General features: G+C 46.2%; 1 protein-coding gene across 1 annotated transcript in view; it reads right to left on the reverse strand.

Annotated features, from left to right (window-relative positions):
* Positions 1-6,220: 6,220 nt before the first annotated feature.
* Positions 6,221-19,105, reverse strand: part of LOC309415073 (zinc finger protein 532-like) — a gene marked incomplete at both ends in the record, with an annotated part of 55,950 nt that continues 43,065 nt past the window's right edge. The window contains 3 exon segments of the mRNA XM_082012478.1: positions 6,221-6,715; positions 15,378-15,525; positions 17,779-17,891. Coding sequence (XP_081868604.1) covers positions 6,221-6,715; positions 15,378-15,525; positions 17,779-17,891 — 756 coding nt within the window.

Genomic DNA, 19,105 nt, shown 5'->3' on the forward strand with positions numbered 1-19,105 from the left:
CAGCCCTCAATTCAGACACCTCTTGGGATTAATTCAAGACTACCCTCCACCGAATAAAAATATCATCACTTCACGATGTATGCATACACACCCCTTGTCAGTGAGTGCTTTGCTCTCTTCTTCTTGTATTCTTATGACTGAATCAAGTCCTGTTTCAGTTGAACGACGAAGCACTGCCAACAGCCCAACCAAACACCGTTTGAGACCCTGTAGCTGAAGTACACTTTGTGACACTGTATGTGTGAGGGTGAAAAGCAGGTTTCCACCTGCATGGAAGTCAAAGGCCTCTGACCTTAGACTAGTTGCATTAAATTAGTAGACTCATTACCCCCATGCAGTAACTGCCGCCAGACCCGATCTGTCTCAAGATCATGTTATTCCAGGTTCTTGCAATGTGAACAAAGAAACCCTACAGGGCAGACATGAGGTAATCGTACTCTATCAAAATAAGAGATGGAGGAATGCTTCCCAAATGTTTGTATTTCCTATAAATACATTTCTTACCCTTGCTGAAACCTTGATATTCATCATTTTCTGTGGCACTGAGTTCTGCTGGTTAACTGTGTGACAGAATTAGAAAATACAGCTTTCATCAGTTTTGAATGTTCTGCTCCTTGTGGGGCATGGTTCCCCGTGTCACATCATGATGAGTCCTCTGCGCCACCAGCACAGCTGCGCTTCAGCCTGTTCCTTCTTACCGCCCCTTCCTTTGAGCTGCAGCCTTCCCTGTCACTGCCCATGGGCTGGTCCCTCCGGGCGCAGGCAGATGACCTGGGCAAGCCAGGCAGCCAGAGAGAGAAACCACCGCCTGCCTGTGCACCGTCCCAACGCCAGCACGTCCATGGCACCGGCATGGTGCGCACCACGCGGCCGGGGCACTTGTCCCGGTGCCAGCTGGCTGTGCCAGCCACGTGCAGGTCCCCTTGGCTCTGTTAGCGTGAATGCCCAGCTCGGGCTCAGCCGGAGGGGTGTGCCGCGCTCGCCTCTCCTCCGAGCCCCAGAGCCTGCCGCGCCGGCTTGCTTTTCCTGTAGCAGGGCGTTTTGCTTCCCGTGGGCTTGATTGCACAGAACAAGGCGGCTCTGGCTGACTCCGTGTCCCACTTCCCTTGCCCATTGTTCCGGTTGGTCTCACAGCCTTTCTCAAGGGCATTTTTGTTGCTGGCAAACTGAACGCTCTGGAAAGCGTCTTGGTATGGCCCTGTGCACAATGCAGAGGGCCGGCTCCATGCTGCCTCGCTGGGCTATTGTAAACTCTCGTGCGGTCATCTTCGGTTACTTTCCCACTAAGTGAGTGTGTGTCCCCAAGACGATGCATTCAAAGCTTCACGAGTGTTCTGTGTTGTTTTTTCCACACGTACTACAGCCTCACTGACTTGTTTCCATGCTGTTTCCCAAAGACCTCATATACTCATGGCCCTGAGGACAACCCGAGCCAGGCAGCATGGCAGCCAGGTACTGCTTGTGTGCTCCACCGCTCCGGGGTGGACCATGCACCCACCTCAGTGTGGCACCTCGCACCCACCGCACCGCAGCCAGCCCTTACAAACCTGTCAGCAGAATGTCTGCGCACTGCGAAATGCAACAGCTGGGGAGACATCACCTGCTCTGGAAAGCTTTGTTTTTAAACACTAAAGCACACTTCAGTTGGCTAACAAGGTCGGAGGGGAGAACATATTTAACCATTTTGCACTGCCAGTGCTAACCAACATTAGCGGGTGAAAAATTAGTTTTATTTAGGCTGTGCTTTTACTCTTCCAGTTCTCTTCCCTGTCCCACCGGGGGGGAGCGAGTGAGCGGCTGAGTGGTGCTTAGTTGCCGGCTGGGGCTAAACCACGACAACCTGACACTAATGCTTTGTTCTGGCTGCCTAAATGCTCCCTGAAACCTTAATTAGTATTTCTGTTCTAATCCACTTGCTAGAGTTGATGTGCAATGTTAAGTACCCTCTGTGTTCAACCAAAATTGTGGCTGCAAAACAGTGGAGGCCAAATGATCCATTTCCTACCTCACAGAGAGGTTTTATGAGGTTTAATCCATTATTGTTAAATCCTCAGAGGAAAGAAGGTGTAGAAAAGAGGAGTATTAATGTCATCATTGTAATTGACTGTCAGTGTCACAATATGAATTAAAAGAAAACAATTAAAATGCCAGACCTTATGTGAAAATATGTTTAAATATTTTCTTTATAGTTTACAAGAGGAAATAATTCCCCTAGGCATGCAAACTGGTGTCTCACGTTGCTTTACAACATGCTATTCATCTCCTGGTCTTCCTTACGGGAAGACCTGTGTCATGGTTCAGCCCCAGGCAGCAACTAAGCCCCAAGGCAGCCGCTCGCTCACTCCCCCACAGTGGGACAGGGGAGAGAACCACAAGAGTAAAAGTGAGGAAAGTCACGGTTTGATATAAAGACAGTTTAATAGGCAAAGCAAAAGCCGCACACGCAAGCAAAGCAACACCAGGAATTCATTGACCTCTTCCCAGGGGCAGGCAGGGGTTCAGCCATCCCCAGGGAAGCAGGGCTCCATCACACCTGACGGGGACTTGGGAAGACGGATGCCGTAACTCCGAACATCCCCCCACCCCTTCCTTCTTCTTCGTCCCAACTTTATATACTGAGCTTGATGCTGTATGGTATGGAATATCCCTCTGGCCAGCCTGGGTCAGCTGTCCTGTCTGTGTCCCCTCCAGCTTCCTGTGCACCCCCAGCCTCCTCGCTGGCCGGCCAGCACGAGAAGCTGGACAGTCCCTGACAGCTGAGCAACAACTCAAAACATCGGCATGTTATAAACATTTTCTCATCCCAAATCCAAAACACAGCCTCACACTGGCTTCTGTGTAGAAAATTAACTCTATCCTGGCTGAAACCAGGACAACCTGACAGACTTGTAGCTCCACATATACAGTGGAGACTGGAGGGTTCCCCATCTTCCAGTGGTCCCTGGGGTGTTTGTGATGGCAAAGGAGGCTCAGTGCCTCAAGCACGCTTGGAATTGGGAGGCTGCCCACAGCAGGTGGCCACTGCATCAGTGCTGGCCTCCCCAGGTCTCCCAGCCCTATTTGCCTGCTTAGGCCTGTCTGGTGTCTGTGCCAGAGCCTGGCTGCAGCTGGGCCGGGTGGTTTGGGTTTGTGTGTTGCTGAGGGCCAGGTATAATGAGCTGTCTTTGATGGCGGTCCTGCTGCATGCTCTGAAGATCTGCCTTCCTATTGCTACTGTCCTTCCCATTCCCACGTTTTGGGAGCCTCTCCAAAGAATTCATTTGCTTCCTGCTCTCGAGGGGAATGCACACCCTTAACTCACAGCAAAGATTGCTTTAATTTGAATTTGGGGCCACTACTTGCTTTTGCACATGTCCCCCAAGAGCTGGGTGGACAGGGAGATGAGACGAGCACACTTAGGACCACCACAAACTTACACTGAGGGGTTCTGAGCGGCAAAGGAGCCATGATTTCTGAAAGGGTCAGCCAAATAAAACGTGAAACTGTCTTTGCCCAAGATCAAGTAAAATAGCAATAAACAAACAGGTTGGTCATTACCAGGAAACCTCTGCTTGGACCAGACCAGCTTCCAAGGAGAAGAGTCTCAAAAGGGAATGGGCAGAAGCATTGCTGCTGGACTAATGTTTGGACACTGGAAATCTGCCCTGGAAAGAGAGAGAGGTACTCAACAGCCCTAAGTATCAGTAATGAAAAAGGCATCTCAAACTACTCAGAAGATACAGAAGGAAAATCCCCAATGTCTGGAGGAGCTGGAGGACTAGGCAAGAAATACTAGATGAGGAACATTATGATATTGTCCCACTAAATCTTTTTTTCCTTCCCTTTTTCCCCCTGCAAGTCTGGTATTTGGAGAAAGCCATGGTCCTGGAAAGAGCTCCTCACCCCTTTACCTAGTTGAGTGGATTTCTGCCTGTCAAAACCATTTGCCTGGAGGAAAAGTTACACTGTCCTGCCATACCCCAGTGTGTAGAAGCTCTGACACAGAAACGTGTCTAGAGATTATGGGGCAGTTCAAGACCCACAATCCCTTAAACCTTTCGAGAGAATACTAGAAGGAGAGTTAAATCGATCTTCCAATTAAAACTGAGTAGAGCCTACTGCTAAGTAGCTGAGCTCCACTCAATGGCTGTGGCAAAATGAACTCCCATGGGGCCACGTAGTGCCAGACATGGGGGCAAATGCAGTTTGGGAGCTTGCACTGTGCACGTCTGACCTGGGAAGTGGGCTGTGACCAGACCACGGAGCCATTTTGCATCATGACCAACAGCTTTCAGGTGACTGTTGGTAACTTTCAGCATTTTGCTTCTTGGCAGCACCAACAATGACCTAAGTCACCAGTTCACAGAACCCCCTGCAGGTGCAAGACAGTGGAAAGGGAAAATAAACAAAAGTGTTAATAATGGCTGTGAAAATTTAACTTTTATTATCTGTTCACTGTATACAAAACACCATTCTGCATAGTGATAACCCATTTGTTGTACAGTTGACAGTGCACATCAACAAACAAGTGTTCAAGAGGTATACACTTAATGGAAAGGGCAGTGATGGCCAGTGTACATTACACACTAAGATCCTGCGACGCCAGCTTTATGTTTTAGGATGGAGAAGTACCTCATAACCACTCAATATGTGAGTAATATAAACGGGATAACAAGCATTTACCGACAAACCAAATTAAGAATGAGGATGAAGGGAGAAAGCAGAGCTAATGTATCCAATACACAATTTCCAGAGTGATTAAGAAGTTTTACAGAGGTGGCTGAGAAGGATCCATATTTTTTCAAACACTTCCATTGTTCAAACTGTTAAAATTGAATGATAAATAACAGAATCTCACAAATCTTTAGGGGCAAAATGCTCCACATTTATTTACATATGAAATGTGTTTAATACAGTTGTAAAGGACGTAATGTATAGTAACATCTGACAGCAGCAAGACTTTTAAGGAACCAAACAAGTACTACTGTGTATCATGCAGCTATCTATATATACACAATTTGTTTTAAAAAAAAGTACAAAATTTTTTTTTAGGGATACATACAAGGTATAAAATGCAAAAACAAAACCAAAAATATAACTCTCACAGAGAACTATATATGAAAGGGACAGTATGGTACCTTTTTGTACGTTGTGAAAGTATAACTAGCAATATTAGATACATGTTTGAAATGGCTGAACTAGCTTCACCTGGTCTGTGCTAAAGCCGAAAGCCCCCGTGATGCTGACATAGGCTGGTGTGTTAGCTTCTTGTGGCTGTATGTAACACTGAGCACCAAAACATTTGGCATGAGCATACGGAGCTGGGAAATACCAACCCCTGTAGCAAGGGTTAACTATTTTCTTTCAATAACGAGAAATAAAGGAAAATATATAATGCTGCGTACTCGCTTCTATATAATGTTTAATAAATTACGTGACAGAAAACATCCATCATTATAAACCTATTCCTCTAATTACATCGTATTTGTTAAATCCAGAGCAGCCCAGCCCTTTTGTAACAATTTGAGCTTTGATCACAAGCACCTGATGGCCTAAAAAAAAAAAAAAAATCACTTAATGATACAGAGAGTTGTGCAATTACACTTTTCTAAAGTACTTTAGCATTCTAGGGGGTCTGCACCTGTTCTGGTGTTGCCACCTAAAACCAGCACTTCATTTTACATATGCAGTGGTACTACTTTTTTTTTTTAAAATATGTATTTTCTAAGAGAAAGTTTAAAAGCTTCCTTAGACATTTAGAAGCACAAGTTCTTAGAATTTAAAATCTTCCCTTAGCCTGCTTCCCCTCCCCTATCCCCGCCAAGCACTGCCTTCTGATGCACTTCCATTAGCTGAACTTTTTTTCAAAAGCATTCAAGTAAGAAACAGTCTAAGAGAACCTAAGGAACTGCCCCAGCATTCAGAACTCTGTTTTAAAGAAACTTACTAGAAAAAAACAGAAATGAAACAGAAAAAACAAAATTTTCCACTAGATACGATAAAAACACGTAACAAAGAGTATAAAAGTTATTAGTTTAAATATATACAAACTCTTTTCAACTCAAATACTGCTTCAATGGTTTTGAGGGTATAGACAATGAGGTGAAGGGGACACTTTTATGCAGAATATATTGCAACAGCCTGAACAGTACTGTTAACACTATTATACCTTGAACTTTCTGTAGCAAAAATGTCAGTATTGCAATGTGGAGAGAGATAATCTGCGTCCCAAATAATCTGATCACTTTTCAGCTGAACTCATTCTTTTTGACTTAATGAAGGCCATGCCATGTGTTCTCATGTGAGTGTTTAAGGCCGCTTCAGTTTCAAAAGTCTTTGCACACACTTTGCATCTTCTGTCTGATGCCATACTGTCAGATGATTCATCCTCATGATTGGGTTTATTTTCTTGCTGATTATCCTCCCCAGACCCATTTTGTTTTGATACTGGCTGAGGCTCCTTCAGCTTATGTACAATGAAGAGATGTCTGGAGAGGGACACGTGAGATGTGTAGCAGAGTCCACATTCCCTGCACTGGTACGAAGAGCCATCAGATTTATGCTGAGGAATATGTTCATGGAACTGGAGAAGATTTTCTGTTGTAAAGCCACAAACAGCACACTTGTGAACTTTAAAAACATTTATCTTTAGCTTCTTCAATGGCTGAGTGATCGCTCCTCGCGGAGGCCTGAATTCCAGTACGGGTTCTTCCAATTTACGCTTTGGACTAGGAACCTGAAACAAGCCATAAACGGTGTATCATGTAAGCATAAATTCGCAGTTCTTTTCATAACTATTTGTGACTTGCAAACCTCAAAAACTTTCCCTTGGTAGATTCCAGTACAACTTTGATAAATACAGTGTCCTGGTTTCAGCCAGGATAGAGCTGGTTTTCCTCACAGAAGCCAGTGTGAGACTGTGTTTTGGATTTGGGATGAGAAACTGTTGATAATGTGCTGATGTTTTGGGTTGTTGCTGAGCCGTCAAGGACAGTCCAGCTTCTTGTGCTGGCCTGCCAGCGAGCAGGCTGGGGGTGCACGGGGAACTGGGAGGGGACACAGCCGGCACAGCTGACCCAGACTGGCCAAAGAGATATTCCCTACCATAGGACGTCATGCCCAGTACATAAACTGGAGTTGGCCGGGGGGGCGGAAATCGCTGCTCGGGGACGGGCTGTCGATCACGGGGTGGTGAGCAATTTCTGTATTGGGCCTCACTTGTTCTTATACATTCCTTTGTTGGTATTATCATTATTGTTCCCTTCTTTCTTTCTGTCCTATTAAACCGTGTTTATCTCAACCCACGAGGTTTTTCCTAATTCTCTCCCCCGTCCCGCTGTGGGAGGGAGAGTGAGCGAGCGGCTGCGTGGTGCTTAGTTGCCGGCTGGGGCTAAACCACGACAGTCCTTTTTGGCGCCCAACGTGGGGCCCGAGGCTTGAGATAATAACGGTTGCAGGTCACAATATCAGTTTGATTTGCATCATGCTCTCGTCTTTGCTGTACATGTTAAGGATCGGTGTTGGTTTCTGCGGGCTGCTGTACTCTGCAATGATTAGTAATGTCTCGCCTGTGAATTTTGTTTTTAGAGCACTGACCTTGAGCTTAATGTGGTATCATCTGAGCTCTGTACTAAAGCCGTTACTGTATTTTGGCTACAGTCTTGTGGAGACGATTAGCAATTATACTTCTGCCTCTGAAAGGTTTTTTATGGAGGAAATGCAGAATGGTACCTTTGATACCCTCTATCATAACATTTCCTCCTTCATCACAATAATTTTTCAGTATTTTGAACACCCTTGGCTGGTTAAAATACCTCTATTGCTACTTCTGGGGAACATGGTTTCAGTTTTGTCTAAGGTTGGCAAGCAATTTAAGAATATCACCCGGAGATCTGCCCCAAGGCTGGATAGTTATGAATGGCAGGGTGTGTGGAACAGCATGGGCAAATGCCTGGGGCGGTGGGCACCTCCGGTGTTTTGGAGCTTCACTCCCGAACAAGTGCAGAATCCTGATAAACTAGCAGAATATCTGGAAGAAGTATGCTGTCAGCCTGGCAGCTCCAAGGAGACACAAATCATTGCCATGTGCTGGGGCCTGGCCCATGCCTACCGAACCCTATTTAACACTGTGCAAAGGGGAGAGAGGCTCTCTGGGTCTGATGGCAATGTGGCAGGCACTGTGACTACTCCAACGTCTGTAGCAGGCACTGTCACTACTCCAACCCCCACGGCGGGCACTGCCACTACTCCAACCCCCACGGCGGGCACTGTAGCTACTCAGACTGTTGCAGCTGAACCAGAGGACCAGCCCATCCCGGTATCAGTTGCCCCTGTACAAAAGAAGAAATCTTGGAAGCGGAAGTCAGCTCGTTTAGTAAGGGAGGAGGAAGATCCTGCTAAGAAGGAGCCAGAGGAAGAGAGTGAGGAGGCAGAGTGCTCTGAAGCAGGGCCATCACAAGCACGGAAGAGGGAAGAGAGCGAGTCATCGCTTGAAGAGGAGGAAGAGGAAGAACTTATAAAAGAGACGGTAACTACCCGATCTCTATCCCTGAGTGAATTGCGAGATATGCGAAAGGATTTCAGCCGTCGTCCAGGTGAGCACATTGTCACCTGGCTGCTCCGATGCTGGGATAATGGGGCCAGTAGCCTGGAATTAGAGGGTAGGGAAGCCAAGCAGCTGGGATCCCTTTCTAGGGAAGGGGGCATTGACAAAGCAATTGGAAAAGGTGCACAAGTCCTCAGCCTCTGGAGACGACTCCTGTCGGGTGTGAAGGAAAGGTATCCCTTCAAGGAAGATGTTCTATGTCACCCAGGCAAGTGGACCACCATGGAGAAAGGTATCCAGTACCTGAGGGAGCTAGCGGTGCTGGAAGTGATTTATGGTGACTTGGACAATGGACAATCATCCAAAGATCCAGATGAAGTCAATTGCACGCAACCTATGTGGCGGAAGTTTGTACGGAGTGCACCATCATCATATGCCAACTCATTAGCAGTAATGGCCTGGAAGGACGGAGAGAGACCAACGGTGGATGAATTGGCTGGCCAACTCCGGCAATACGAAGAAAGTCTCTCTTCCTCCCTACGGGCCTGCGTCTCTGCTATAGAGAAACTGTCCCGAGAGTTCCGGCAATTCAAAGAGGATATGCCCTACCCTCCACCCACACGGACCAGTGTCTCAGCCATTAGGAGTAAGCGCTCTTCTGTTCAAGAGAGAAGATATAGAGGATACACACCCCGAGCCACCCTGTGGTTTCAATTGCGTGACTACGGAGAGGACATGAGGAGGTGGGATGGAAAACCTACCTCGACCCTAGAGGCACGAGTACGCGAGCTGCAAGGAAAAACAATTACAAAAGGGGGTTCAGGTTCCTCGAGGAAAATCGTCGCTCCACTTTCCAGTGGGCAGCTTCCCAGAAAGAATAGAAGAGCTGATCTCACCTCTGATCCTCTTGAAGGGACTTCTGATTCCTATTTACAAGAAGTGGGTAACGAGTACTATGAGCAGGATTAGAGGGGCCCTGCCTCCAGCCAGGCGGAGGAGAGGGACAACCGAGTTTATTGGACTGTGTGGATTAGATGGCCTGGCACGTCAGACCCACAGGAATATAAGGCTTTAGTGGACACCGGTGCACAATGTACCCTGATGCCATCAAGCCATATAGGGGCAGAACCCATCTGTATTTCCGGAGTGACAGGGGGATCCCAACAGCTGACTGTGCTGGAGGCCGAAGTGAGCCTAACTGGGAATGAGTGGCAGAAGCACCCCATTGTGACTGGCCCAGAGGCTCCGTGCATCCTGGGCATAGACTACCTCAGCAGAGGGTATTTCAAGGACCCAAAAGGGTACCGGTGGGCTTTTGGTATAGCTGCCTTGGAGACGGAAGAAATTAAACAGCTGTCCACCTTGCCTGGTCTCTCAGAGGACCCTTCTGTGGTGGGGTTGCTCAGGGTCAAAGAACAACAGGTGCCGATCGCTACCACAACAGTGCACCGGCGGCAATATCGCACCAACAGAGACTCCCTGATCCCCATCCATGAGCTGATTCGTCGGCTGGAGAGCCAAGGAGTGATCAGCAAGACTCACTCACCCTTCAACAGCCCCATATGGCCAGTGCGAAAGTCTAATGGAGAGTGGAGACTGACAGTAGACTATCGTGGCCTGAATGAAGTCACGCCGCCACTGAGCGCTGCTGTGCCGGACATGCTAGAACTTCAATATGAACTGGAGTCAAAGGCAGCCAAGTGGTACGCCACCATTGATATTGCTAACGCGTTTTTCTCGATCCCTTTGGCGGCAGAGTGCAGGCCACAGTTTGCTTTCACTTGGAGAGGTGTCCAATACACCTGGAATCGACTTCCCCAGGGGTGGAAACACAGCCCTACCATTTGCCATGGGCTGATACAAACTGCACTGGAACAGGGTGAAGCTCCAGAGCATCTGCAATACATTGATGACATCATCGTATGGGGCAACACAGCAGAAGAAGTTTTCGAGAAAGGGAAGAAAATAATTCAAGTCCTTCTGAAAGCTGGTTTTGCTATAAAGCAAAGTAAAGTCAAGGGACCTGCACAAGAGATCCAGTTTTTAGGAATAAAATGGCAAGATGGACGTCGACAGATCCCAACGGATGTGATCAACAAAATAACAGCTATGTCTCCACCAACTAGCAAAAAAGAAACACAAGCGTTTCTGGGTGTTGTGGGTTTCTGGAGAATGCATATTCCAAATTACAGTCTGATTGTAAGCCCTCTTTATCAAGTGACCCGGAAGAAGAACGATTTTAAATGGGGCCCTGAGCAACGACAAGCCTTCGAACAAATCAAACAGGAGATAGTTCATGCCGTAGCCCTCGGGCCAGTACGGGCAGGACAAGATGTTAAAAATGTGCTCTACACGGCAGCCGGGGAGAATGGCCCTACCTGGAGTCTCTGGCAGAAGGCACCAGGAGAGACTCGAGGTCGACCTCTAGGGTTTTGGAGTCGAGGATATAGGGGATCTGAGTCCCGCTATACTCCAACTGAAAAGGAGATATTGGCGGCATATGAAGGAGTTCGAGCTGCCTCAGAAGTGCTTGGTACTGAAGCACAGCTCCTCCTGGCACCCCGACTGCCGGTGCTGGGCTGGATGTTCAAAGGGAGGGTCCCCTCTACGCATCATGCGACTGATGCTACGTGGAGTAAGTGGGTCGCGCTTATTACACAGCGGGCTCGAATAGGAAATCTTAATCGCCCGGGAATCTTGGAAGTGATCATGGACTGGCCAGAAGGCAAAGATTTTGGAATATCACCGGAAGAGGAGGTGGCGCGTGCTGAAGAGGCTCCACCATATAATGAACTGCCAGAGAACGAAAGGCAATATGCCCTGTTCACTGATGGGTCCTGTCGTATTGTAGGCAAACATCGAAGGTGGAAAGCTGCTGTATGGAGCCCTATACGACGAGTCGCAGAAGTGGCTGAAGGACAAGGTGAATCAAGTCAGTTTGCGGAGGTGAAAGCCATCCAGCTGGCTTTAGATATTGCTGAACGAGAAAAATGGCCAGTACTCTATCTTTATACTGACTCATGGATGGTGGCAAATGCTCTATGGGGGTGGCTGCAGCAATGGAAGCAGAGCAACTGGCAACGCAGAGGCAAGCCCATCTGGGCTGCTGAATTGTGGCAAGATATTGCTGCCCGACTAGAGAATCTCGTCATAAAAGTACGTCACGTAGATGCTCACGTACCCAAGAGTCGGGCCACCGAAGAACATCAAAACAACCATCAGGTGGATCAGGCTGCTAAGATTGAAGTGGCTCAGGTGGATCTGGACTGGCAACATAAGGGTGAATTATTTATAGCTCGGTGGGCCCATGACACCTCAGGCCATCAGGGAAGAGATGCAACATATAGATGGGCTCGGGATCGAGGGGTGGACCTGACCATGGATGCTATTGCACAGGTTATCCATGAATGTGAAACGTGTGCTGCGATCAAACAAGCCAAGCGGTTAAAGCCTCTCTGGTATGAAGGACGATGGTTGAAATATAAATATGGGGAGGCCTGGCAGATTGACTATATCGCACTTCCACAAACTCGCCAAGGCAAGCGCTATGTGCTTACCATGGTGGAAGCAACCACCGGATGGCTGGAAACATACCCTGTGCCCCATGCCACCGCCCGGAACACTATCCTGGGCCTTGAAAAGCAAGTCTTATGGCGACATGGTACCCCCGAAAGAATTGAGTCAGACAATGGGACTCATTTCCGAAACAACCTCATAGACACCTGGGCCAAAGAGCACGGCATTGAGTGGGTGTATCATATCCCCTATCATGCACCAGCTTCCGGAAAAATTGAACGATACAACGGACTGTTAAAGACTACACTGAGAGCAATGGGTGATGGGACATTCAAAAATTGGGATAAACATTTAGCCAAAGCCACCTGGTTAGTCAACACTAGGGGATCTACTAATAGAGCCGGCCCTGCCCAATCAAAACTTCTACGTACTGTAGAAGGGGATAAAGTCCCTGTGGTGCATGTGAGAAACATGCTGGGGAAGACAGTCTGGGTTACTCCTGCATTAGGAAAAGGCAAACCCTTCGTGGGATTGCCTTTGCCCAGGGACCTGGGTGCACTTGGTGGGTAATGCGGAAGGATGGGGAAGTCCGATGTGTACCTCAAGGAGACTTGATTTTGGGTGAAAACAGTCAATGATTTGAATTGTATTATGTTAATTGTTCAGAATGACATTACTACTATGGCTGCTATCTACCATATCAATGGTATTATAGTAAGAATCACCCAGACTGATGAAGAATGAGCTTCACTGAAACCAAGCAACGTGCAGCAGTGATGAAACCAGAACTGGCTTCAGCAGCTTGCGCCCAACAAATCCCTCGAGATCGACATCTTCGACCTGCAGATCATGGACATGGACCGTGCCAGATGACAATCCAACACCACATACCATCTCCCCTGCCCTGAGAGACTGCTATGATGGATGAAGCCCAGAGTCATGGACTGACTGAACTCCATAGACATTTTAAGTGATGGCCCATGGACTAAGAGAGTGATATCTGTGTGTATATATTAAAGGACAGGAAGAGTAATAATGAATAATTGGAATGTACTGAAAAGTATAGGACCTGGGCATGACGTAAATGGTATGGAATAAGGGGTGGATACTGTCCTGGTTTCAGCCAGGATAGAGCTGGTTTTCCTCACAGAAGCCAGTGTGAGACTGTGTTTTGGATTTGGGATGAGAAACTGTTGATAATGTGCTGATGTTTTGGGTTGTTGCTGAGCTGTCAAGGACAGTCCAGCTTCTTGTGCTGGCCTGCCAGCGAGCAGGCTGGGGGTGCACGGGGAACTGGGAGGGGACACAGCCGGCACAGCTGACCCAGACTGGCCAAAGAGATATTCCCTACCATACGACGTCATGCCCAGTACATAAACTGGAGTTGGCCGGGGGGGCGGAAATCGCTGCTCGGGGACGGGCTGTCGATCACGGGGTGGTGAGCAATTTCTGTATTGGGCCTCACTTGTTCTTATACATTCCTTTGTTGGTATTATCATTATTGTTCCCTTCTTTCTTTCTGTCCTATTAAACCGTGTTTATCTCAACCCACGAGGTTTTTCCTAATTCTCTCCCCCGTCCCGCTGTGGGAGGGAGAGTGAGCGAGCGGCTGCGTGGTGCTTAGTTGCCGGCTGGGGCTAAACCACGACATACAGTATTTGAAATAATACAAGCAAATACATGTTGTACATGGTGGAGAACTAGGGGCTTTCCTTACTATAAACTGCACATAAAATTTGTTTTGTCAGCTCTGATAGACCTACAGTATCTAATACACTGTATAAACTAGAGTAAATATTTGCCAGCTAACTGCATCCAAGTGCACACACCAATGAGACTTCAACAGAAGTGTACAGAATGTAGAATATCATTCTAGAAACTTTTCAGCATGACCTGCTGGAACTCCATTTTAATTACTTAATATTACTTCATGCTTGAATTTGACTTGATGGATTATCTCCCGATTGTAAGTAACCAAACTAACATATTGCCAAAGGATGAATCAACATGCACAATATTTAAATGAATTAAACTGGTAATTTTTTATATTTTCCTTGTAATTCCTGTGACATGAATATCCCACAAGAATCCTCTGCATCCTATGCAGCTCAGATATGCTCTGTGATGTTTATGAAGACAATGTATATAGCTGCTTTAAGCGTATGCAGCACTTGAAGGAGATGACAATATGTTGGGCTGAAAGAGTCATGGAAAGGATAATAGTACATTTTAAAAAAAGATACGTTTGTGTCTCCGCTGTCAGATTTGGACATGCTGTCAGAGGTGAAATTCTTTATCACGCAGAGCCCAGAACACTTAAAAAAAGTTGTTAGTCTCTGCATATATCAAGTCGTTGGACAGCGCTGTCGTCTTGTTTTTGCTTTCCTCTTAACACTCATCATCAATCAGTTGGAAGGGACCTACAGTGATCATCTAGTCCAACTGCCTGACCACAAGTTAAAGTATGTAAGGGCATTGTCCAAATGCCTCTTAAACACTGACAGGCTTGGGGCATCGACCACCTCTCTAGGAAGCCCGTTCCAGGGCTTGACCACCCTCTCAGTAAAGAAATGCTTCCTCACGTCCAGTCTGAACCTTCCCTGACAGAACTTTGAGCCATTCCCCCAAGTCCTATCACTGGATCCCGGGGAGAAGAGCTCAGCACCTCCTTCTCCACGTCTCCTCCTCAGGGAGCTGCAGGCAGCCATGAGGTTGTCCCTCAGCCTCCTTTTCTCCAGGCGAGACAAACCCAGCGTCCTCAGTCACCCCTCGCAGGACATGCCTTCCAGCCCTGTCACGAGCTTGGCTGCCCTCCTCTGGAGGCATTCGAGTACCTTCACAGCCTTCTTAAATGGTGGGGTCCAGAACTGCACACAGTGCTCAAGGTAAGGCCACACCAATGCCCAGTACAGCGGGAGATCCTGCTGTATTTCAATCATCAGATTGAAGTAGTTTCACTCTAAAATTTCTATCAAATAAGCTCAAGGCTGGGTATTTGGAAGAAGGTCACCTTGCTTCTACATAACCTGTAGCTTTTCTACAGCTATGAGAGGACTTGGCGGCAGAGGATTTGAAAGGTGCTCTTAAAGCAAACCACTAACAGGTAGGTTAGATATTCTCCATCATTCAGTGATCAAACCAAACAGAAAGTCTTCCCAAGAATATGTTCAAGCATGACAAAATTTGTTGCAGGAACTTTTGAGACTTTTTTTGGGCTCTACTTCATAGAAGATCAGACTTTTACAGGATCAAAATACCTGCATCTATTTAAAGATCCCGAGTGTATACCCATAAAAAATTCACTCTCCGTGATTGAATGAATCTTTTAAGTGATTACCTTTGTGTCTTCTTTTACTTCCCTTTCTTCCATATTGGTTGATTCTGTCATTTCTTTCACATCAGGGTCTTTAATGCCATGCATCAACTGAATATGTTTTTCCAACATCAACCGCTTGGTAAAAGTACGTCTTGAGTCTGGGCAGTGCCTACATAAACACAAAGCAGACATGCACAGATTCAAATGTCACTCTTAACAAAAGTCATAGTATTCTGAAGAATATAAATAGGACTAGTAAATAAATCCAGACTAGAGTACAATCTATTAAGATAGTGACCAATGAGCATAACTACAAAATAAAACTAGAAATGTTTGAACAATTTATATTCAGAGGAAATGAGAAGTTCTCTGAAGATGATTTCCAAAACGGTACCAAGTGTGAGTCAGAATAAAACCTGGGAACATCCTATTTTGTTCCCTGGATGTCCGCTAACATCACCAAACTGTACTTTCTATTAGACACTTTCCCAAGTTCTCCTTAATTTAAATTTCATAGGGAAAGCAATCACCTTCCATGTAGGATGAATGCTAGCTCCGAATGACACTTAATTCTGCATCCAAATCCAAATACTTTATCTCCTTAGAACTATTAATTCCTTCTCAGCTCCCTTTCCAACCTCAAACTAACCAGCAGAACAAATTCATCTTTCACAATCTGTGCTTTGTCCTCCCACACAGAACGCTGCATCACTTCCGAACCTCTCATGTGCTTTTGGGAAGTGTATTTCTCCCAAGCTCCAACGCTGTAACATTTTGTACAGGTGTCTGGAGGAGGTATGGCCAAACAAGAACTGCAGGGAAGAAGTTAAACTGTAATACTCTCCTTCCAAGTCTCTCTTCTAAGGTTTTAACCTTTTAAATGTGCTTTCATTTATAAAAAAAAAAAAAAGAAAAAAGAAAAAAAGATAGAGCTGTAGGCATTCTGAAATGAAATCAGAGAACCACAATAAGCTTTCTGCTCAAAGGGTACGCAAAAACCAGGCACTTGCTACTTGCCATATACCAAGAGCAACAAGCGTTTGGGCTAGGCAACTCAATTTGAACTACAAATTAAGGATATGTTAGAAACAATCTGATGCATGGGTTGTGTCAGGCAACCATGGTGCAGGGAGACAGAGGTTTAAAGCACTCTGTTGAAACGCTACGTGTCCTGGGTTCAGCTGGGCTAGAGTTATTTTTCTTCACAGAAGCCAGGGTGAGGCTGTGTTTTGGATTTGGCATGAGAAAATGTTGATAACATGCTGATGTTTTCAGTTGTTGCTAAGCAGTCAAGGACTGTCCGGCTGAGATAAAGACAGTGTAACAGGCAAAGCAAAAGCCGCACACGCAAGCAGAGCAACACCAGGAATTCATTCACCACTTCCCATGGGCAGGCAGGGGTTCAGCAATCCCCAGGGAAGCAGGGCTCCATCACGCGTGACGGGGACTTGGGAGGACAAACGCCGTTAACTCCAAACGCATCCCACTTCCTTCTTCCTCCCCACAGTTTTATATACCGAGCATGACGTTGTATGGTATGGAATATCCCTCCGGCCAGCCTGGGTCAGCTGTCCTGGCTGTGTCCCCTCCAGCTTCCCGTGCACCCCCAGCCTCCTCGCTAGCCGGCCAGAGCACGGAAAGCTGAAAAGTCCTTGACTGCTTAGCAACAACTGAAAACATCAGCACATTATCACATTATTTTCATCCCCAAATCCAAAACACAGCCTCACACTGGCTTCTGTGAAGAAAATTAACCCTATCCCAGCTGGAACCAGGACACTACACTATGCACAGTAGTCTCAAGTTTCCACACCACTGGGCCTTGTGCTCTCCATAACAAAGCTGAGATGATACTAGAGCAGAGAAGGGACTGGTAAGATCACTGCCACAGGCAATGGCTGCTGCTTGCAGCTTCCTTTTCAGAACTTCAAACTCAGTCCCACAGCGTGCAAATCCATAAACAACTACGAATGAAAAGATACAATGGAAAGTTTGTATTATATGTCTTATCCGATTGACATGGATTTTTCTATTATGTATCTTCTCTCTAGCCACTTAAACATCACTAAGGATTTTTAGACATTACACACCGTTTTATGTATGAGCAAACTACTACAGATACTGGCTTTTGTAGACTAGAAGAGTGGGTCGTGTATTTGAGAGACTACTGAAACTATCAGCTGAACTATCAGCCATGCAAATTCTCAGCTCGGTAAAGTTTCAGATTTGCTTGCCAAAGCCCCTGAAAGGCAGCGGACTTTATGTACATGCACTCTCAGTAGCCTGCTATGTTTTATGCATGCAGGACAGCCTAAACAGTTTGGCCTGTTTACAGAGCTAAATAACTGATTCGTTTGAATGAATGGGACACTGGCTTTTATACATCAAGAAAAGAAATTCAATAAATAAAAGTAGCACTTACGAGCATGTATAAACCTTCCTAATGCCTTTGTGCTTGATACGATTGTGACGACATAAACTATGGGATGAACTGAAAGATTTGTCACATTGTCGACATGGATGTTTCTTCATTTGCTTTAAAAAAAGAAGAAAAATACATTAATTAAAAAAGCTCACTAAAAGTAGTGCATGTGTCAAACCATTTGATAATAGGGAAGAAACACCACTTACCAGTGTCTGGTACTGTATCTTGAAGTACACACCACTCCTACAGCAACACTGCAGAAGTCAGAGGACTTGGACCTCTTTCAAAGCCATGTGGCCAGCATGATTTACACACACACCTATCACCAGTTGTACACCGGTGTCACGGACTGTGGATGAAGTGAATTTCTTCCACCAAAGAAGCAAGGAAGATCAGTGGATTATTTTTAGATCAGTAAAAGCAGTATGGTGAGAGACTTGCTTTCACTATAAAGTAACCTTCCCCCCAACCAGGGGGGCTGGACTAGATGACCGTTAAAGGTCCCTTCCAACCCAAAGATTCTATGATTCCCATCACCAAACTACATTTGCAGTTGCTGACTGAGTGAGTTTATTGGTCACAAGGAGGAGTGAAGAGCACATAACAGGACCAAAGCAAATCATCACGGACACTGACACACCGACAGGGCTCAGAAAAGTCATAAAGAAATGAGAGGTACAGTCTGATGCCAACTTGAGGGAATTCTGTGGGTTTTATTTTACAGTTTGTTAAGAGGAAGGAGAAAGAAAAGGAAGGAAGCTGAAAAGGATGGAAGGGTGCCCATCGATGTCATTCCAGTTGAACATGACCACAGGAGCTCTAGTACCTGAAGAAATAACATCTCCAAAACTGTGGCCTATACAAGCCCCAAGAATGAGTGACATAGTCCAGTCCTAGAACTCGATTCAAACAGCACATCTTATCAACCAGAGTAACTGCAGTAAGGAAATGGAAATATTCCCAACAGATTTCCTGCTTCCTTTCACATGTACCTGGAGTCTTCGTATCTCTAAGTTTTGCTGTTTTGGCAGTAACAAGGAAATAGAAACAACATCTTGGAAACTAAATCCAAACACTGACCAAGCAAATCTAACTGAAATCCTTTCCAGATTACTTTTAGTAATCAGTTTACTTTTCAACAACCCAGCCAGGGCTAGGATCTCACACTCATCACTCACTATAATGATTCCTGCCAGAATCAGTGTGTACTGGGTCTGAAGAAGAAATGGATTTTACTGGAACCTCCCAGAAGAAAACCGGATCGCATCGACCCAGATTGCAAGCGTTCCAGTCTGAGGGAAGGCTCATGCCTGCTAGTCAGTGT

Source organism: Phaethon aethereus (assembly GCF_964289735.1).
Source record: "Phaethon aethereus genome assembly, chromosome: W".
NCBI classification, from domain to species: Eukaryota; Metazoa; Chordata; class Aves; order Phaethontiformes; family Phaethontidae; genus Phaethon; species Phaethon aethereus.